The 20,181-nt window shown below is 30.6% G+C and overlaps 1 protein-coding gene across 1 annotated transcript in view; it reads left to right on the top strand.

The window, feature by feature from the left end:
- The window catches only part of LOC147075027 (protein Wnt-5b-like), an 85,660-nt gene that overhangs the window by 13,727 nt on the left and 51,752 nt on the right, over window positions 1-20,181 (top strand). Inside the window, exon 3 of the mRNA XM_085943293.1 lies at window positions 1,444-1,555. Coding sequence (XP_085799419.1) covers window positions 1,444-1,555 — 112 coding nt within the window. The remainder of the gene's footprint in view (window positions 1-1,443; window positions 1,556-20,181) is intronic.

Here is a 20,181-nt window from a genome sequence, read left to right as displayed (position 1 = left end):
TAAAACTACCAGGCGCTCAGATAACTGAGGAGAAATATTCGTAACAAAATCCTCGAAACCTCTCAAAGTGACCGAATCCTCCGGGAAAATTTACCGAATGTACAAACGAAACTTATCTCAACGTCCATGTACAGACGGTTTAAAACCCCATGCCAAACACACGGTGACTTACTATACGAGAGCGTATATTGTGTGGGGTGAGAGGGAAAATCAATACTAGGGGCGGCGCTAAAATTGCGTTGCTATGGTACTAGATATGGCGCCCCTCTCTTAACACGACTGACATATCAAAGACAAAAGTATCTGAATTACAAATTTCAACACCATGTTAAACTCATCAAAAATCGTTTATTTTAACAAAAGATTACATAATTGCGATGAAAAAATTAAATGATTACTTTTTAATTGTATTCGATTCGATACTATGTTTAAATCGATCTTATTTTGAGTGTTTGGAATAATTTTCTATAAAGTCTCACTTAAACCAGTATGATATTGTAAAATATCTGGAGTGGTCAGTGATATAAGTTTTGGACTGAGTTTCTATTTAGGATACTGTTATGCGAGTGAGAAAGTTTGTAGGAAAATTGACTGAGGAGGTAAATTTCTCTTGGATTTATACCAGGAGTAAAATTAGATACACCTGTTAAGTCTTATATTTTTGTTAATAATATTTTCGGTATATGAAATATTATTTTTTAGTGATTTAAAATAAATATAATAATTGACTTTGCATTGAACTAACATAAATTTATTGTTGTTGAAATATTTTGAATTGTATCAATAATAATTATAAACGAGCTTTCATTATACAAGTATATTTCTTAGGAAACTTTTATCAACAAATAAAGCTGCCAAAAAAGCCTTAAATTAGAGTCTGATTTTTTTTTCTTTGCAAATGATTAAATGCGATGCAAGTCATTACGATTTTCATGTTTATTTATTGCACATGCAGTCGTAATCTAAGTGTTTTCTCGCCTAATTGATGAGAAACATCGACTTTTATCAGTCTTACGCAATAATAGTTAACATATTATATTACGTTAGTAATAAAAGCATAAAGTTAACGGCAATTTAGATTTGATTTAAAAAATATTGTTAATTAAAGAAATATTAACGTTTCGATATTTACCAGTTCAACAATACCAAAATCATTCTGATATTAGGTACTGTCAAAAGATGTTATATCCAGTTTGAAAGAGAAACCATTATAAAAATACTATGAAGATTTTGAATATTGAATAAATATTAAAAATATATTTTGATAATGTAAACCCATTTCACATACGTCTTCGTAATAGATGAGGATTTTTCTTCACGCGTTGAATCAGTTTCATTTAACATAAAAATATGACGTTGTGGATTTTTTATTTAATTCAGAATTTATCAAAGATGATAATTTTAGCATGTTCGATAATTTGTCATTTTTTGTTTTGTTTATAGGTTCAGCGAAAGTTTTGTGGACAGTCGCGAGCGGGAGATGCGAGCAAAGCGAGGGAGCAGGCGGCACGCGCGCGCTCTCATGAACAGGCACAACAACGAAGCGGGACGGAGGGTGAGTGGATTTGTGTACATACTTTAGTAGTGATTCAGTGATAACAATATTCCTGTGACATCTTATGCAAGCCTGATAACTGGGTGACGTCAGATATGATGCGGTGCGGCGTCACGGCTCTGATACACAAGTCTGATATGAAATTTTTCACTTCACTCACTATGCGATGATGTATATAATTTATAACAAACGTTTTGAATCTATTTGAAAAAAGAACGTTATTAAAAACAAAAGACATGTAAATAATATTATTATAAAAGACATTTTAGAATACTAATTATTTTAAATTAAGAATATTTGGCACTGAAAAGTATATACAATATTTAGTACTACCTAATTAAAATTAGTTTAATAATAATCTGTACCGATTTTGTCCTCTTCAAAGAGACATTGTCAATTTTTTGTAATTTATTTAAATGTTGCTGTTTCCCATTTTGGCGTATTGTCGGTTGTTATACCTATATTATAAATAAATGAATAATATAGGTACGAAAAAAAAATTTGACAAAAAAAACTAGTTCGTGCATGATTTACATTTTATTGATGGCCAAACCTCGGAAAATCTTATATTTTACCTTGTATCAAAATATTTGATTTTTTTGAGTTTTTTCACATTAGTTCTTAGTAGTTTCAAATGCAAACTAGGTGCAATAATCTATCCTTGCTGAAAAAAAGAATATGTAGTTAAACATACATAACTTGAAAACACCTCCGATCACCCACTAGAAAAAATCACATTTGAAAAAAAAACGTCGAGCATTGTAATTTTTTCAAATGTGATTTTTTGTAGTTGTTATATAAATATCTAAGGTATTTTCAAGTTATGTATGTTCTATAATATATGGAATGTTACATTATCAAATCTTGTCAATTATTCAATCAATAAAAGAAATGGTTTATTAAGAATGTATAATCTATATTTCTTATATTAACACTTTTTATATTATTTATTCAATGATAAACAATGAAATCTGAGTCCCACATGTTGAGAATAATAAAAAATCTTATTATTTACTTAGGTAGGTAACTAAGATTGGTTTAATTTCTTGTCAATTAATAGGTAACTATTTTTAATCAATAATTTGTACTGAAAATAAATGTACCTTTGTTAATTAACAACAAACTATATAGCTGTGTAATTAAGAGCACGATTGCCATTTAACTACTCGCTGATTTAAAATAAATAGGTAAACTAATTCAATTCATTTCCTTGCAACACCGTCGTGATATGTCTTATTGGAAACTATTTTCTTAATTGGCCGTTTGAAACTGTCAGGACTTTATTTCATCGAAGAAATACATACGTATAAAAATTCTTGCTCAGCACTGGATATTATAGGCTATTGCTATACTTTAATTAATTGTATAACTGGATTGGGTAATTAAAAGTGTTTTAATACTACTAATGTAGATATCGACTGTAGAAAGGAAAAAGGGCGTAACCCTCAGTTTTTTCAAAATAGGTTTTATTGCATAATAACGTTGTAAATACATGTTGTGTCCAAAACTCCAAATGATGTAAGCTGCAAATGTCGAAATTAAACTGACAATTTAAATAAAAGAATTAAGTGACGTAGGAAAAACGACTTAACCATCGTTTCTGTTGGTTTTTTTTTTTAAATTAAATCAGTAATTAATATCATATTAGAGATATAAAAACCAAATTATTAATTATCACGCACTTCAAGGTTATGTCTATTTTATATTTTAACTTTGATCGAAAACCGTAACAAACACGTTTTTGTGCCTCCTGTTAAATTTGATTTGTGTGAATTACATACTATTAAAAAATTATCACGGCAACTTTCACGTTTTTTTTAGTAAACTATGTCAAATAATTCATCACACGTAAAGGAAAAAAGGACAACTTAATTGCTGTAAAAAATTGTCATAAACTCAGTCGACATTTTTTAGCTCTCCTATTTTGACCAGCTGAACATTATGAGAATCTTATTAAAATTATTTAATTGAGTATAATAAATAAACAATAAACAGTTTTGTATAACGGGGTTCACTACACTCAAAAATATTTTTCGACATTTCACTAACATGGTGAGTTTTATCAAGTATTATTATGAATAACTTCCAGTTTCTTGAAAAAATCTTGAAAATATACTAAGCTAACTAAGCAGTTTTATACTGAAAGACTAGATACTTTGTGAAATGGAAAACAAACGTTTATTATTGAGTGAATATTATAAACTATAATTATTATTATCTCTTCATAGTTCATACATTATTATTTTTATTATAATAATATCATAAAACATAATCACAATAGTATTTATAATGTGTCCAACACTTAGACAATAGAGTCCAACGTGTACGCAATGTAGGTGATGGTGGACAAACACGCACTTTTCAATACATTTAAAAGTTATATTAGTATAATTTGTATCGGGTGGTTGAAAAATGTTATGACCCTATTTGAAGATACCTACCGCCATTTATTTTTGTCATTCAAGTATGTGACAGAGTAGTAAAAAACTCATCAACAACATGTAATATACCAATAGAAAATTATAGAATCTTCCACCTGAAATATTGAAGATATTGGCGAAAATGCCATAAAAATTGTTGAACTTGAACGGCGCTTGAAGTGGCTATTTGGCTACAATTTATAATGTAGGTTTTAAATACATTTTGATCTAAATTATTTACAAATGAGTGCATCGGATGACGACATTTGAAACTTCCTGTACATTTTAGCCACTTACATAATAATATGTGTGTAAACATATTCCTAGAGTAAATCCAAAAACTATAGTAGTATGGAGATAATGCGCAGCTTCTGATTTTGGTTGAGTTATCTATCGCTTTAATGGTTCTGTTTGCCTGGTCGTAAATATAATTATTTATGCGGAGATCATTTTGTATTAAATAAAATAAATAAATAAATAATTATTGTTATAACGTTTATCTCTTTTACCCGTTCGTCTCTTTTGGTTGCATTTGATTTACGAACTGACGGTTAATATTGCGAGGCATAATCCAATGATATGTTGAACAGGAACGCAGAAAATAAATCGGGAAAATAGGACACTATCATATGAAAAATAAACATTATCGCTATGATAATAATTGATAGCACATAATACATAATATAAACCGTTAATTAAGCTACAATTAACTTGACAGAATTATTATTTAAATAATTTTAAAAGGTACATATTTTCATTATCAACAAAGATGGTATAAAAGTAAAAATTAGTGTGCACGAAAACCAAATTTATATATAGTAATTAATTTTAATACAGTCAAATTATTAGACATTTATGATATAATCTGTTTACTAAAATGAAATTTTAAAAAATCATCATGGTACTCTAGAATGATGATAACAGGACGGCGGATGATGAAGTTTGGTTTTTTTTTAAACATTAGTGTCTTGCATTTTACGGGATGAATTAAATTATGCAATGTCGTTAGTTTAATGTGCAACTCAATAAATTGGCTATCAACGTTGAAACAATGTGGTAATTACATAATTATTATTGTTTTCAATACCTATCCTATGATGTAGATAATGTTATCTTGAATTAGTTTGTTAATTATTTGTGTATGGTTTTAACTATTTTATTGTCATTGACGTGAGCAGGTCACAATTTCGTTCTAATAAATTGAATAAAAATCCTCGTACACTAGATATTTTTTTAGTCTAAAGCCTATAAATATACTAGTAGTATCCTTTATCTTGAACTGGGTGCTTTTATCTCAGTTTTTATAAAAAAAATATACAACACTTCCATAACGTTGCACTTATTATTTATTTATCTTTTGTTGTATTAATAAATAGTGTATTTTATTATATTAAAATGATGTGTCGTAAAAGGCTACCTAGTTAAATATTTATATAATTCTATTGTTTGACACTGGGTATCTTTATTTTATAATTAGAGTTTAATTTATATGTATAACTTCAGTAATGTAGTTGTTGAATACAATGTTTTAATTAGTGTTAAATCATTCTTGAATAATTAAATAAACATTTTAGTAAATCAATCAAATAATCTACTTAATTAAAATATAGTGATACTTAACATGCACAATAATATATTATCATTGTATGATAAATTAAATCTGCATTAGATTTAAAATTAAATATTAACCGTTTTCCCATTTTCCGAGAATAAAGGTTGATATCCAGGGTAAAAGTAAATGACATTAGGATATTACCGACATCTGGTGACATTGCAAATAGCTTCGCGTTACATAAAGCTTTCCTAATATCCTACTTCCAACATTAATATTGTTTCATGGTAGATTTGAGTTTAATATTTATTTATATATTATATTATCCATCCAATATAAGATTTTATGAACTTGTTAAGTAGGCAGGTAACAATAATTATAGTTTATGAATTTATGGAGAGACTGTTCTGAAAATATAATGTTTAGGTTTTTATGTTGATTATGTTATTTAATACAAACACTGCTAACCTTTTAATTACCACATTTAAATAACATATTAATTGTATCTAATGACCAACGACTCCAAGCTCCAACTTATCTAAAAAGATTTAAATTGAGGGATGATGACTGTTGTCCATGTGACGGCAACACTTCTCAAACTGTGTGGTATGTCATCAACGACTGCTCTATACTAGAAAGGGAGCAATAGACTCTCAGGACTCAGACAGCATAATCATGAAATTGACCTCCAAAAGCCTCACAAAGTATTAAGCAATATAACAACACAAGAACACTACACAAAATATTTAATCCTGGCCATAAAGAAAATTAAAGATATAAATGGAGGAACCTAATTAGCTCCACATCAATGCAACTAACCCACCCAACCGCCTTGTACGAAAAAGCAAGGGCATGGTTATTAATAGGTACTTAAAAAAAAAAAAAACGACTCCAAACGCGCCAGTCGCGGTGTTAGCACTAAATGAGTTATTAAAAGAGTTTTAAGTATATTTTATATATATATACATATATATTGAATAAAAAAGATTGTGATATCGTCTAAACTAAAACATGGATTAATATCGCCGTTGTTAAGGGATGTTGATTTCTCTTGATCAGCGTCAAGCTGAAGCATTATTAGGTTAATGCTTACTTACCCTTTCTTTATAGAATATATACATAATTTATTTTGTTGTAACAAAATCGATAAACTATAGTATCCTGACTACAATGGTTATGGTTTTTAGACTCTGTATAAATATTGTTTTAATATTTTCCGTTAATTATATGTTGTATCTGTAAAGTAAAGCAAAGCTATTCTGTCTCAATTAGCACAATATTTTAATACAAATATTTCGGTGTATAATAAATAGCTTTGCATGCGATGTGTACCATGTTTGCTCAGTTAATCACCACAAACGTCTTTGAACGTGAACGAACAGTTATTACACCACATAATTGCATTTTTTTCGCCAATTTATAATTGTTGAATACTTTTTGTCTAATCTAGTATAAAGAAAAGTCACAGTAGCATACACAGAAAAACAAAATTGTGCCGCCGTAGCTAAAGTTTCTAAAATCTGCTAGACAGGTAGTGCTCACTAATTATTGGTAAGCACGTGAAATAATTTTCATCGCCTATCTTGCTAAAAAAAACCATCATCAGAGAGTATTATTAAAAATAATTGCTAAAGAAAAAATTGACAACGTTGTTCACACAACAACAGTAAGGTTGCAATGACTAAAATGTCTAAAATACACGAAGTTTTATTAGAATTTATTGATATCGTATATACTTTTGATGCTATATTTCCAATGACATTAATATGGACGAAGCATCTAGAAAATAAAATGACACTCACTTTGTGTCGGGTCTGCCGGATGGCGAAATTCATATTTTAATATCGGTATCCTACGCTCAAATGAACATTCGGCTTGCAAGCGGTCTGGCGACACCGCTGGGTCTGCCCATACAAAATTTCTGACTGTCAGGTTTCGACTCCACCGTTATTATTGTGTTACAAAATTCCAATGTGCCTAGTTAAAAATTGTATAAAAATCTACTAAACACTCCAAGAAAGATGGGATATCACTTTGCATGTGTTAGTATTATTTATTATTTATAAAATGCCATTTTAAGATATTGATGAATGTTTATTCAATGCAATTGAATGACAGGAACCATTGGACAGTCAGTCGCCTGTGATTCGCTGAGCTCACTGGCGTCTAATCTCCGAGAAGTCGTAAGTAACCGAGAATCTGTTTCTAACGCAATGAGTCATGACACTAATACGCCATTACAATAAAGGTTATATTACTATACATTCTCGAAGCTTGTATCGCATAATGGAAACGGATACGTCAATGGTCACGTGACATCTACCTATACATCTGTAAATGACTTTCATGCACAATTTCTCGTGCGCGCCGGGTATGAAGTGAGTCGTCCATTTAATATGTCATTGTATATTTCCCCCCAAGCAATATACAATAAATTAATCCCAAATCTAAAGTGATACCTAGCTCCAATACCCCTTTTACATGTACCTGGATTTACTGCTGACAGTACGTATTATCGTGCAAATTTCAAGATTGCATGCATGAATCGAAAAAGTTCAGAAGTTTCTGATTTTTCACACGACAATTGGACCGTTTGGCAATTGGCCTGCGTAGTAGAACGATAGTAGCGAACCTGCCGGAAAAAAAACGAACAACACTACGCAGAGACTCATTTTGAGGTTAACCGATTTTCACGACTTGTTAAATAGTACAATAGAATGACAACATCGCGTCTCGCTTACTCTTGAAGAATGAGATTGGCAGATAGACAGGCGCTTACAGCGCAGGAAAGCAATAGTGAAGTCATTATTACTAAAAATAATAAAAAGTAATGTTGTCAATTGTACCCAGATCGTTACATAAAATGTCTAGCTAAAAATAACTTTTCTTAAAAAAATAAATAAAATTCCACTTGTAAAACTGATGTTTTTTTTTTCAAACTACTCAAATGTGAAATAATAATAATTTGATGAGGTTACCTTTCTTTTACAATAAGTCAAAACCGCGTTTAAACGCTTTTGAAAGTTTCTGAAAAAAGATAGGAATATAACAAACAAAGAAACAAATATACATATATATAATTATTAGAAAGACATGCTCAGTAAACAAGTTTTTGTATGACAGCACTTTTCACTACAATATATATTATGTGCAGCTTTAAAATTTCTTGAAAACCGTTCAATATAATAATTTCCATTTTAGTCTAACCCGGCTATAACATAACATTCAGTTTTATGTGACACGTTAAAAAGTTATGCGACAGAATCGTTAAAACTTCTCAGCTAATGAGACATTGCCATAATGTAACATTCAATATAAGCATAATAGTATGCACTTACTTAGATAATATTCCAAAGTTATCGAGAATGCTTCCAGCAACCAGGTGTAGACATATCCTCAAGAAGTAATCCGTATGTCGTTTTGAGACGTTATATTATGGAACTCATTTCGTATAGGTACTCGAGATGCGATATTAAGTTCTAATGATTAAAACGCCAAGATCTTTTGAATACATGTCTGAAAGCTAGCGCATCGTTATACTATGCCAACATATTATAATATTAAAGCGTATATACTAATATAATTGCATACTTAAAAATGTGTATTGTAGGAGGGGAAGGGGGTTTAATGTTCAATGTATAAAGTGATCAATCCATATTATGTATCTAAAAACATTAAAATATATGCCAATCCAAGATGAATGATCTTGGCATAATTTTTGACTGTACATTAAATTTTCACTTATCATCTCTAAAACTACATACTAGTAAGATTCCAAATGTCAAACGTACACTCCAATTTGCTAGTGCTTAGTTTTCTTGAATATTCGTCCATTATTTAGAGCCATTATGAAGTTTCCTACATCCTATTTAATATTGCGTTCAAAAAATATTTCTTTGATGTTTTATTTAAAAACATATAAGTAATTATTTTCTATTCGATAATCTTTTAAATTACTTACTATTTTCCGTTTGATTTTCTTCAAGGAATGCTTGCATTTGACTTTGCAAGGCTTCTGATTATTCATCATCATTGTCAACCGAAGTTTATCCAATTCGCGATTAAGGTTTTCTCTAGCTCGTTCCATTTTTCCATGGTTCCTAGTCCTAGCCACATATATCTGCCAAAATTAATAAGTTCATCGATCCAGCAGGTTTTAGGGTGCCCCCATGGTCCTTTAGTGCTCCTTGGATACAACTGTATGACTGTGATTGTCCAAAGGGAAAATAACAGAGAAAAAAAAACAAAAAAAGAGAGCCGTTAATTTTGATCTGAATGGAAACCTTTCAATTACCTGATAAAAAGTACTTGATTTTGAACCAGAATATAATATATCTACTTATCTTATTCGATGATAAAAAAATATTGGACAAGAAAAGCTTATTCGGCGCTAAAAATCTTTGGGTAAAAAAAGCTCTCAGAAAAAGTTCTGAAATTTGATCACAAATGGCGTTGACTGGCAGAAAAGCAGCCGAACGAGTTAGAGTAAGAAATAAAGATATTTCTCGAGAAATCGATAAACCAATATCGAATTGTCGAATGTTGAGAAACGAAAAAGTCGAGAAATCACAAGCTGTTATTAATTTAGTCTTTTTCATGTTAATTTTTAAGCCTTTTGATTTGCTGGCGTCATTTTTTTTATCTACTATCCAAATATCTGTGGTAACTGATGGAAATTTGAAATAAAATGTATTTTCCCTTAAAATAACTGTCAACACAACATGTCAAAAGATTTTTTTTTAAATACTTACCTACCTATTCAAATAATAAATAAAGATTGATTTTGTTAAAAAAATATATTTTGATTAAAAATTTAGAAAAAGAAAAAGTTATAAAAGTAATATTTATTTAAATAAATTCCTTTACAGTAGATATAAAATGTATGCATGCTGCATTGACTTAAGACACACCTGGTTAACTACAAATTCCTTACCTTTCCTCGTAACTACGAGAATGAGCATTACAAAGATTTTACGATACTTTCCATTTAAGTACCGGATGTTTCCTTTCATGTTCATTATAGTATTGATTTTCGAAACCGACATTATTTGTCAAATATAAATAAATACTAAGACTTGTCGGCGTATTGTAAGGAATACTAATAAGAAGATAGATCCATTAAAGTAATTACTGGATATACAACTTTCTTAATAATATTATATCGTACTAGTTTTTCACTCATTACTCAATAATTTATATTAGGTATATAGTAATTTTACCAAGTACATAATAATAATATTGTTTTTTTTTCCATGTCTTTCCATCTTAGTGGAAGTAGGTGACAACGAGACCACTAACTTTGTATGAGTTCATCGAATATCACGATGGTTTTCTGTAGCCTTTTGCAATGCAGTTTTACAGTCGTACCGTTGTTATAATTGCATGCGAATATAAAATACTTAACTAATCTAATGATATTTAACCCACATAATTTTGAAAACGCTTCTGAGAAAATATAATATAACCAATTGAAAAATCTTTCTGAAAAAAGTAAGACACCCAGCAGGATCGAACTTGTATCTCTAAGGTTACCACTATGCTAAAGGTACCATACTTGATTACGACAAATTTTAACTAATGGCTTTTATAATACTCTCTGAAGCGCTTTCTAAATTGAGCTACTATTGGCTACCGTTTTTTGTATTTTAAATCAAAGTAGGTATTACTTTAATTACTAACCGACGTCACGGATTACTCCAAGATTGTTTAGTGTTGTAGCTTCCGTGAACTTTATTCATAAAAAAGTAATTAAGTCAGTGGCAAAGGGTGGGAGGTAAGGTTCCGAGATCCAACATAAATAGTATACACTAAACTTTGTCAGTCAAAATTATTTATTTTCATTGAAGAAGAATACATATTGCAGGTGTTGTTGGTTAGTTTTAAATATATAAAACTTTGCATGAACCAAACCATATTAGATAAAACATATTCTGTTATCTATAAAATATCTAATATCCATTATGGTTTGCTTTAGGCAGGGTTTGATTGAATTTAAAAAAAAATAACCAATACCATCTGCAATTTGTTTTATTATTTCAATGAAAACAAATACGTTTGACTGACAAAGTTTAGTGTGTACTATTAATTTCGGATTTCAACAGCCTACCTCCACGCTTTGCTACTGATCTTAGTATTATACATTACAAATAAATTTAAGAGATATATTTTATGATATGAAAATCACTTAGTTATTTCTGTCGTAATTGGGTCTGGTGCAAGTGGATAAATTCCTGTCTAGACTCCTGCCCGATGCCATATTTTTTCAAGATGTTTTCTAATAAGTATGTATCTTTCTGATGTTTTTCAAATTATGTATGTCCAATAAAGTGTTCACAAACCCTGTGAATTATTAGTTGAATAAAATAAAATAGTTACATAAATTTTGAAATATCTCAAAAGACATAATATTAGGGGGAAAACATAGAAAAAAAAAGTTAAGTTGAGTGAGAGACGAACCTAACATCTTTTCACTGTCCGGGTAACTGCTCTATCCCTTGAGCCACTGACCTGACTATGATTCATGCAAATTAAATCTTATAAATATATTATACGTATTCAGAGGTACGTACACAAAGTATATTATAAGCATCTGATCGTATCCGTTTATACCATACACTTACACTTACAAATTTAGTGAAAATATATTTTCACGAACAAAAATAATAAGTTTAGTATGGCACACGGATCTAAACCGAATACGGTTACAGTCCATGGAAGCCAGAATAATTTAACATTCCTAAAAAATATTGTGTCAATTCAAATTTGAAAAAAATAATGTTATTAAAACAACTATCAAAATTTGTTATATTATATTAAAACTACATAATTCTTATATTCTGATATTATCTCCTTATGGGTAAAATACCTACGTCGTAAAATCTAGAGCGACAATAAAAATAGTTAACAATTGCACTTAAAGGTTTTACTTTTACTCTCAATACCGACAATGATATCAAGATGGCGTCTTTAATTGGCAATTAGCAATAATTTGTTGGCAAGTGCGAGAATCACACGAGAATTGTTTCCAATTTCCTGTCGGTTAATAGTGCCCAGGCAAAACCAGTACGACTCGAGAGAATTCTGATGCCCAGGATATCTATATAATCTAAATTCTTTGATTATAATTATTTTGCAAAGCAATTTGCTGGTAACATATAAGCAGTAAGCACATTGGTCAACGTACCTACAGATTTCCAGCATTGCCAACATGGCGTTTTTATTTATAAATTTAGAATAATCATCTTGGTTTGAAAAGATTGCGTTTGGCATTTGACGTTAATTTAGAAAGATTGTTTTAAATTCGCATTAAGTTCTAGATTTGTTGGTAAATAAATTCGTCATGCAACTGCACAACCATGCAATTTTGAAGCTAGGGTTTTTGTCAGCGATCATAAATGTGTGTACTTATGTACGCGCGTTAGAAGTTCTTTGGCGTAACAAAAGAAAATCAAAACTTGTGATAAACCGGATTCTTTGACTAGCTCTTAATTATCTTTTCAAATTACACACTCAAGAAAAAGAGCCGCTTATTGGAACGCCGTTGGTTTATTTCTTCACACTTGAACTTATATTACTAAATTATATAATGGTTTCTCGTTATTTTTATTTTTAAAGTACCAACTGTCACTCTGACGTTTAATCGTTTGTTTAGGTAAGGAATTGCATATAATATATTAATTTATATTTAATAATATTATTGATTTATTGCTTCTATGTGGTGGAGCGATGATGATAATATAAAACAAATAATATGACTCTCGATATGTTAGTTACTTAACTTAGTATTCATCATAATATTATAATATTCCAGGTAAAAAAAAGTCTTAAAAGATACTAACAATTAAAAGCTCTCTTGTCTAGTCAAGATCAGTTATAAAATTATTTATAAGCTTTCGCCACAATATAAACACACATGCATAAGTAATTTGTTTGAAACCCAATGGATAACGACAACCGCAAAAATTACTGCCGAATTAAACATAGTTTTGATGTCTATTTCACTCAAGTTTGCATGATTTAATCATTGGTGGTCTCGTTGTACAAGGATGAGACCGTTGTATGAGGGTGACCAGGTGTGGAAATGATAAGTCGGATTTGGTCGTTGCTCCAATGAATGAAGAATCGAGTTTTTATTTTAGCGTAAACGGTCGATACAAGAGTATGTCACAAGAGTTATGTTACAATACTTATGATACTGTTTTGAGGTCCGAGGCTCGGTAGATGAAATGCTGTGCGGAGCAATATAGAGACTGCGGTACTGACAGTCCGCCAAGCTACATGGCATGTCCAATCAATTGTGATCCGCTATTTATCGACGTACTCACAATAGAAATAATATCTTGAACAGAATATTTAGGAAATATGAATTAAAATTGAGTAAGCTATTTTATATTGAGTTTGCGATAATTGGATATGGCTATATGGGAAAACGGTTATTACGTAAATTATAATTGTAATTGTCAAATATTTACTGAGGTTGCAATACGGAAAATGGATATCAAGGAAAGCATAATTGCGGTCAGCTATTTAATATCACCAATCAATATGCTGACATGGCTTGAGTTGTTGATCCTCTTAAATCAATACAAGAATCCACGAGACCACTCATCACAAATATATTTTCCATACAAGGCAGAGTATTAAAAAAATAAAGCAATGTTTATTTATTTACGTCAAAATACATGACGATCTAAGCTAGAATACAAGTTTAATAACCATTTTTATGTTTTAAAAAATATCCACGTATATACGTCATTTATAATTTAAATATATCATTTGTATGTACCTGAAAGAATGGAAAATATCTTCAGCGTAGATATGTCTGTTATTCTTTCCATGCACTTAGTTTATAATAATCTGAACCGTGATCTGAACCAAGAGTAAGTAAACTAAGTGCATGAGCACAAGATAGTATTAAATAAGTTCGTATATTGAATAACCGGAATATGTCGTGTTAACGCTCTTACTATCTCATATTATTGTCCGTTAATTAGTTGAGTTAAACTCCGTTTTACACATGTCCACACAACATCTGACAAGACGTCTAAACAGGCCGGTTAATTACTTATGTCAATCAAATAACGCCTTGATTAGTTAGGTATTATGAGATTATTATGAGGTTTTTTTATATTTAAAGTTTGTACTCGACTGGGTAATGAGAAGTAATTATAAACTTACCACATTAGCGTGAGGTTCGATAGTTTTTCCACGAAACAATCGCTGTAAAAGAAAACAATGCAATAGGTTTGACATAACCACAGTATACAATACTATATAGCAGTGGCGAAGGGTGAAGGTAGGGTATTAAGATCCGACATTAGTTAAGTAGTGCACACTAAAATTTATTTTTTTAAACTAATTATTACAGATCCGTACTAATTCACAAAAAAATATACCACTCATATTATTATATGTCATTAAGCTAATCTTCAATAATAAATGGATAGGAAAACTATAAGTACATTATTTTTTTACTGATATTTGGAATGTAGGTATGGTCCCTAAATTCGCCACTATTTTTGTTTTACACATTGTGCGACTATCGAATGATTCCATATACCTAACACTTTTCCTCAGTATACAATTAATTATCTATGACTGTCCAGTTTGTCCTGCTTAGTCCAGTACCCTGAACTAACTGGATGACCAATCTAGTACCCACCAATTGACTCGCTAAAATATTATATATTTATCAGAAATATAATTATTATAGTATCTTTCTTACATATATAGTCAGAACTTTGTAGGTGTTACATGTTTTCAAATTTTACAGTACAAACTGAAATTTATTCTTTTTAGGAAGCTTATAAAAGATATATCATATAATTAAATTTTAAGGCATTCAACTAATATCATTAAAATTAGAACGAATAATAATTTGTAGGCTGCTGTACCTCATTGGAATCACTAAAGTTCAAATACCTACGTAGTTAAATGTTGAACGCTTTCGTACATTAACTTAAACTCATTAACCGACGATAAGTTGTAAACGTTTAACGGTTATTCACAATTAACTTGCAACCATAAAATAAATCAAGTCTGCGGCAGTTGGAGGCAGGTATTCACCGTCAATCAGTAATGCTACAGATAATTTTGTATGCTACCTTTTCACTGAGGTCATAATGCATAATCATGTACCTGTACTGTGAATAAAGAACAGTATTATATTATTATTATTATACTGAAAACATTTTTGTTGTTGTTTTGTTGATATTGGAACACTTTTACTTCGATTTATCCACTCTTGAAACCTCTTCAATTTCAATCGAGCATATTCATATAGCAATTGGCATTTTCAAAGATATAAAATTTTCAAAATCGTCTTTAATATCCGACACAATTAATACTTCTTTATACCTTTCCGTCAACTGTCACAAATTTATTATAATGTCGTTAAATACTTTCTATATTCCCGATTTGCTAGTAAATTATCAGAGTAGGTATCGCTTTTTTTTCTTTGAAGACCCGATTAAAATAAATAATTCCTTTATTAATTGGATGTCACTTTATTTTTAAAATTCAAAATTTGGGTTGTCGTGTATGGTGTTCTTTACCTTACCCATTTTATTACGTCTTCTTCCTGTCTCTCTGTCTCTCTGTCTCTCCAATACATTTACATATTATATTCTATCTCATGCATTACATACAGACAAATATATGAGGAGCTCATTATCAAACACGGCCAAGTCATGTTTTGGCCGATGTTCATTTTTAGATTGGTTCCGGTAGGGAATCAATTCAGAGGGATCTTGTTATCAAAGCGGCCAAGTCATCAAGGAGCCAATCAGATTGCAGTATCTCTATCAGCTGTTTGCAATCGGGCAATCTTTTGTATGGAGCTATTTTTGCCGATTAGGTATATTTTAAATTTAAATTTTATATGCCATTTCAACTCATTTTAGTTTCAAAAACGGCCATGTTGACACCTTAGTATCAAACACGGCCAAGTCATGTATTCAAGCTGATTTTTTGACAAAACTAAGCATCTTCAATAAAATGTTATCTTTTAAATTGTCTTATTGCAAGTATGTATAGGAAGCTCTATAGATTGCATAAAAACATAAATGTCATGAAAAGGTAGTCAAACAAATTTTCGCCTCTCCTGAAAAAAAAGTGAACATGACTTGGCCGTATTTGATAATGAGCTCCTCATATTAAGTAATTTTTGTATATTGGCCACAAATACAAGAAATATGCGCGGATTTTCTGCGCATTTCCGATTTTAAATTAAAACTTGGTAACAGATAAAATAAGGTGCGGCCAAAATTTTAATTTTCTTATAATTATCTTCTGCTTAGATTGATTTTTAGTTTAAGTATTATATTGTATTGTATCATACAATACAATATAATTATGGTGATGAATGCTAATTCAAAGTTGAACTTGATATTTTGTGACTAGAATCCAATAGAATACGAAAATTGGGGTCAAAAAGTTTTCTAAAATTGGTCTGATTTCCAGACACTCCAATTTTATTATTGGTACATGCGTAGATTATTTACACATGTTTACGGGTGGGCTTTCCAAATAGTTTCTTATACTATTGTAATTTTTTGATAACAACCGTCTTAAACGTTACGGGATTTGACATAATCATCAATTATAAACTGTTAGGAAGGTATTTATTGGTTTTAGTACTTTAATTATGTCGACAGAGTTAAACCATAGTGTGCTAAGTGTCAATTTCAAACAGTACAAAACAATATAAGTAGATCTTAGTTTGCTTATATTTTTCACTAAATATACTGAAAAAAGCTCAAAATAACTTTTTCTGGCGTACTCTACTCTAGATGACATTGTAAAAATAATCTTACCACATTAATTCTGTTACATCTCTAAAGCCCTATTGGGTTCTGCACAACCGATGTATATTATTAATTATTCTTGGTGAAGACATATTAGTAAATGAATCCATGGACACTGAATGTGACAAGAGTGGGAACTGAATGGAATTTTACCTACCTAATATTTTGAAATATGGTATCTTGTAATCTATATTTCTTAATTAAAACCTTCATTACTTCTACTTCTACCTTATTTACCAATACTCAGTGACGTAGAGGCTAGACGGACTGACTAGTTTTTTGACCCGCTACGAAAAAAAACCATTTTATTTTCCCATAATTTTCTTCTAAAAAAAGATTAATCATCAATTTATAAGAAAATGTAATGAATATATTAAGAATTTTTGGTAAAATTTAATAGTTTTATAAACTGGTTTAGAGGCACCTTTATAAAATTTCCGCTGCAAATAAATTCCCATTCAAAAAAACATATTTATTCGTAGTTACTTTGGTAGGTATTTGTTATTTTTATGAAAAACCTACAAACTCGACACATGGCGTGGCAGAGTAATCAAGAAAAACAAAGTGTTGCGATAGATTCGCCATTCACAGGTCATCTTAATTAACCCCTTTTCGTTTGCTAGCCAACGTTAAATTTATTGCGTGCATTACTCAATTATAAGCTTTTAGTGCTTACAACTTAACTTAGCAACAAGATAACGTGGCTATTCATTATGCTGTTTTAATGCATCAACATTTAGATACTACGACTTATTTTAAGATGTATTTTATAGAGTTTCATTCACAGATAAGGTCAGCGGCGATTTTCTTTGACGCATATGACGCAAGTTGACTATAAAATATTTTCCCAAAGCATAAAAAAATCCTTGCAACCAGGGAACTCAGAAATAATGGGAACCCGTTGGTAAGCCGAAGCAGGTAACTGACTCCGAGTAAGGAAGAATCCGGACTAAACTTACAAACGTGTCAAGAATACGTTTTACCTCGAAAACTGCTCTCGGTTTATGCATTTACGCTCATTTAATGTTGGTGTATTACACACACTATTACACGTGCATAATGCTTGCTTCATTTTTCGTAGGACACTCACACATTCAAAATACTGCATCAACATGTGGCGTATTGAATATAGCCTATCGATATTCTATTTATTATCTGTTCTGTGCTTGCAACTAATATCAAAAGGGACTAAAACATAATCACAACAGGTACGTAGTTACGTTTACACACAAATAAATCACTAAGTAATAATATTACCATGTGTGCCCACGATTGCTGAGCAGTAACGTGATGGCTTATAATGCCGCGGTACCCGGGTTGGAACTTGTGGATGGACGATGGAATATGCACTTAATAGATTGAACACGTGGTTAGCGTATATTTATAAAACATAAAGATATCTTAGAAAAAAAACGTTTTTATAAATTTTGGAATTAATATATAAATATACCAGGAAACACAGAATTAATGGGAACTGAAATACCTAACGTGTGTGGAGTAATATGGGATAAACTTAAACACGCGTCAATACAAACTTATCCTTCGTTTTAACAACTGCTCTCGATTTAAGCACTGGCCTTCATTCAATATTGGTGTATTTGAAGGTTGCAACACTCACTATTGCACGTCTACAATGTGTGTTTCATTTTCTCACTCGGACATTAGGACACTCACACATTCAAAATCCTGCTTCAAAATGTTGTGTATTGGGTATCGGATTTCTATTTATTGATCTGTTCTGGAAATATACCTATAACTAGGTACTGGGTAGGTATAAGTATATACGTAGATATACGTATTTAAAGAACCAAAACCAAAGCGAACCAACATAACATCACACTGTATGACGAATAAAATAGAAAAAAAACATCATTACTTGATAATAATATACATACCTAAGTATGCTTTAGAAATTAAAATGTAGTTTTGAAGTGTCTATACTTTAGATCCGCTCAAATTTATTTTTAAGCACATTTATCATTTTTAAAGTTCTCGCCACACTGATGTAAAATACTTTTCTTGATAATCTTCTTCTTTTCTCACAGAAACACGAACATAAAAAAATCCACAGGCTTATAAATATACAGGCACAATGTAATTTGATCAACATTTATGATAATATGCATTTTTTGCAGTAATCCTCCTGATTTGAATATCTTCAATTTTATTGAGTAAAACCGGATGCATATTTGATAGTCGCTCGTCAAATTCTTCGACACACCATCATATCGATGTGACGTTAACAGTAATTAGGTAAACTATAACAATTTAATGGCGATATATCAACATTCTAAGTTTGAATCTTATAACTTATTTACAAACTTTCGTTGTAGCGCTTTTAATGGTCTACGCCGCGAGTAAAGCTTTTATGATAATGGAGGATAGATTCATAACCCCACCCCGTAAATAAATTGTTCGTTGACGGCTACTTATTAAACAATAAAATGTCGATTAAAAATAAAAGCCTTCCTTTTACATTAAATACTAACTTATTTTTATTGTAATTACATTATATTACCTACTATATTATACAGTATTATTGTTTTGCCATATTTTGCTAGTGTTAATAAAATGTGTTTGGTGCGTACGCAGCCACAGAAATAGCGAAAGAGGAAGAAATTGGTACTTTTTATACAAATGTAAACAAAGCTATTATAACAAATTACAATACTATAAACCAAGCACATAAAACTTTTATAATAGTGGGCGACCTAAATGCAAAAATAGGCCAACCCAGACAAGACGAATACTTACTTACGAAATCAAACGGGTACGGAGAAAGAAACCAGAGAGGCCAGAGATTAACAATTTTGAGGAAGCCTTCACCCGAAGAGGGGTTCTTACAAACCA

The sequence above is a fragment of the Rhyacophila brunnea genome, unplaced genomic scaffold (genome assembly GCF_057557595.1).
Source record: "Rhyacophila brunnea isolate RB1 unplaced genomic scaffold, BYU_Rbru_1.0 scaffold_15, whole genome shotgun sequence".
Taxonomy (NCBI): Eukaryota; Metazoa; Arthropoda; class Insecta; order Trichoptera; family Rhyacophilidae; genus Rhyacophila; species Rhyacophila brunnea.
Note: the sequence above shows the minus strand (reverse complement) of the source record. Positions and strands in the feature narration are given on the sequence as shown.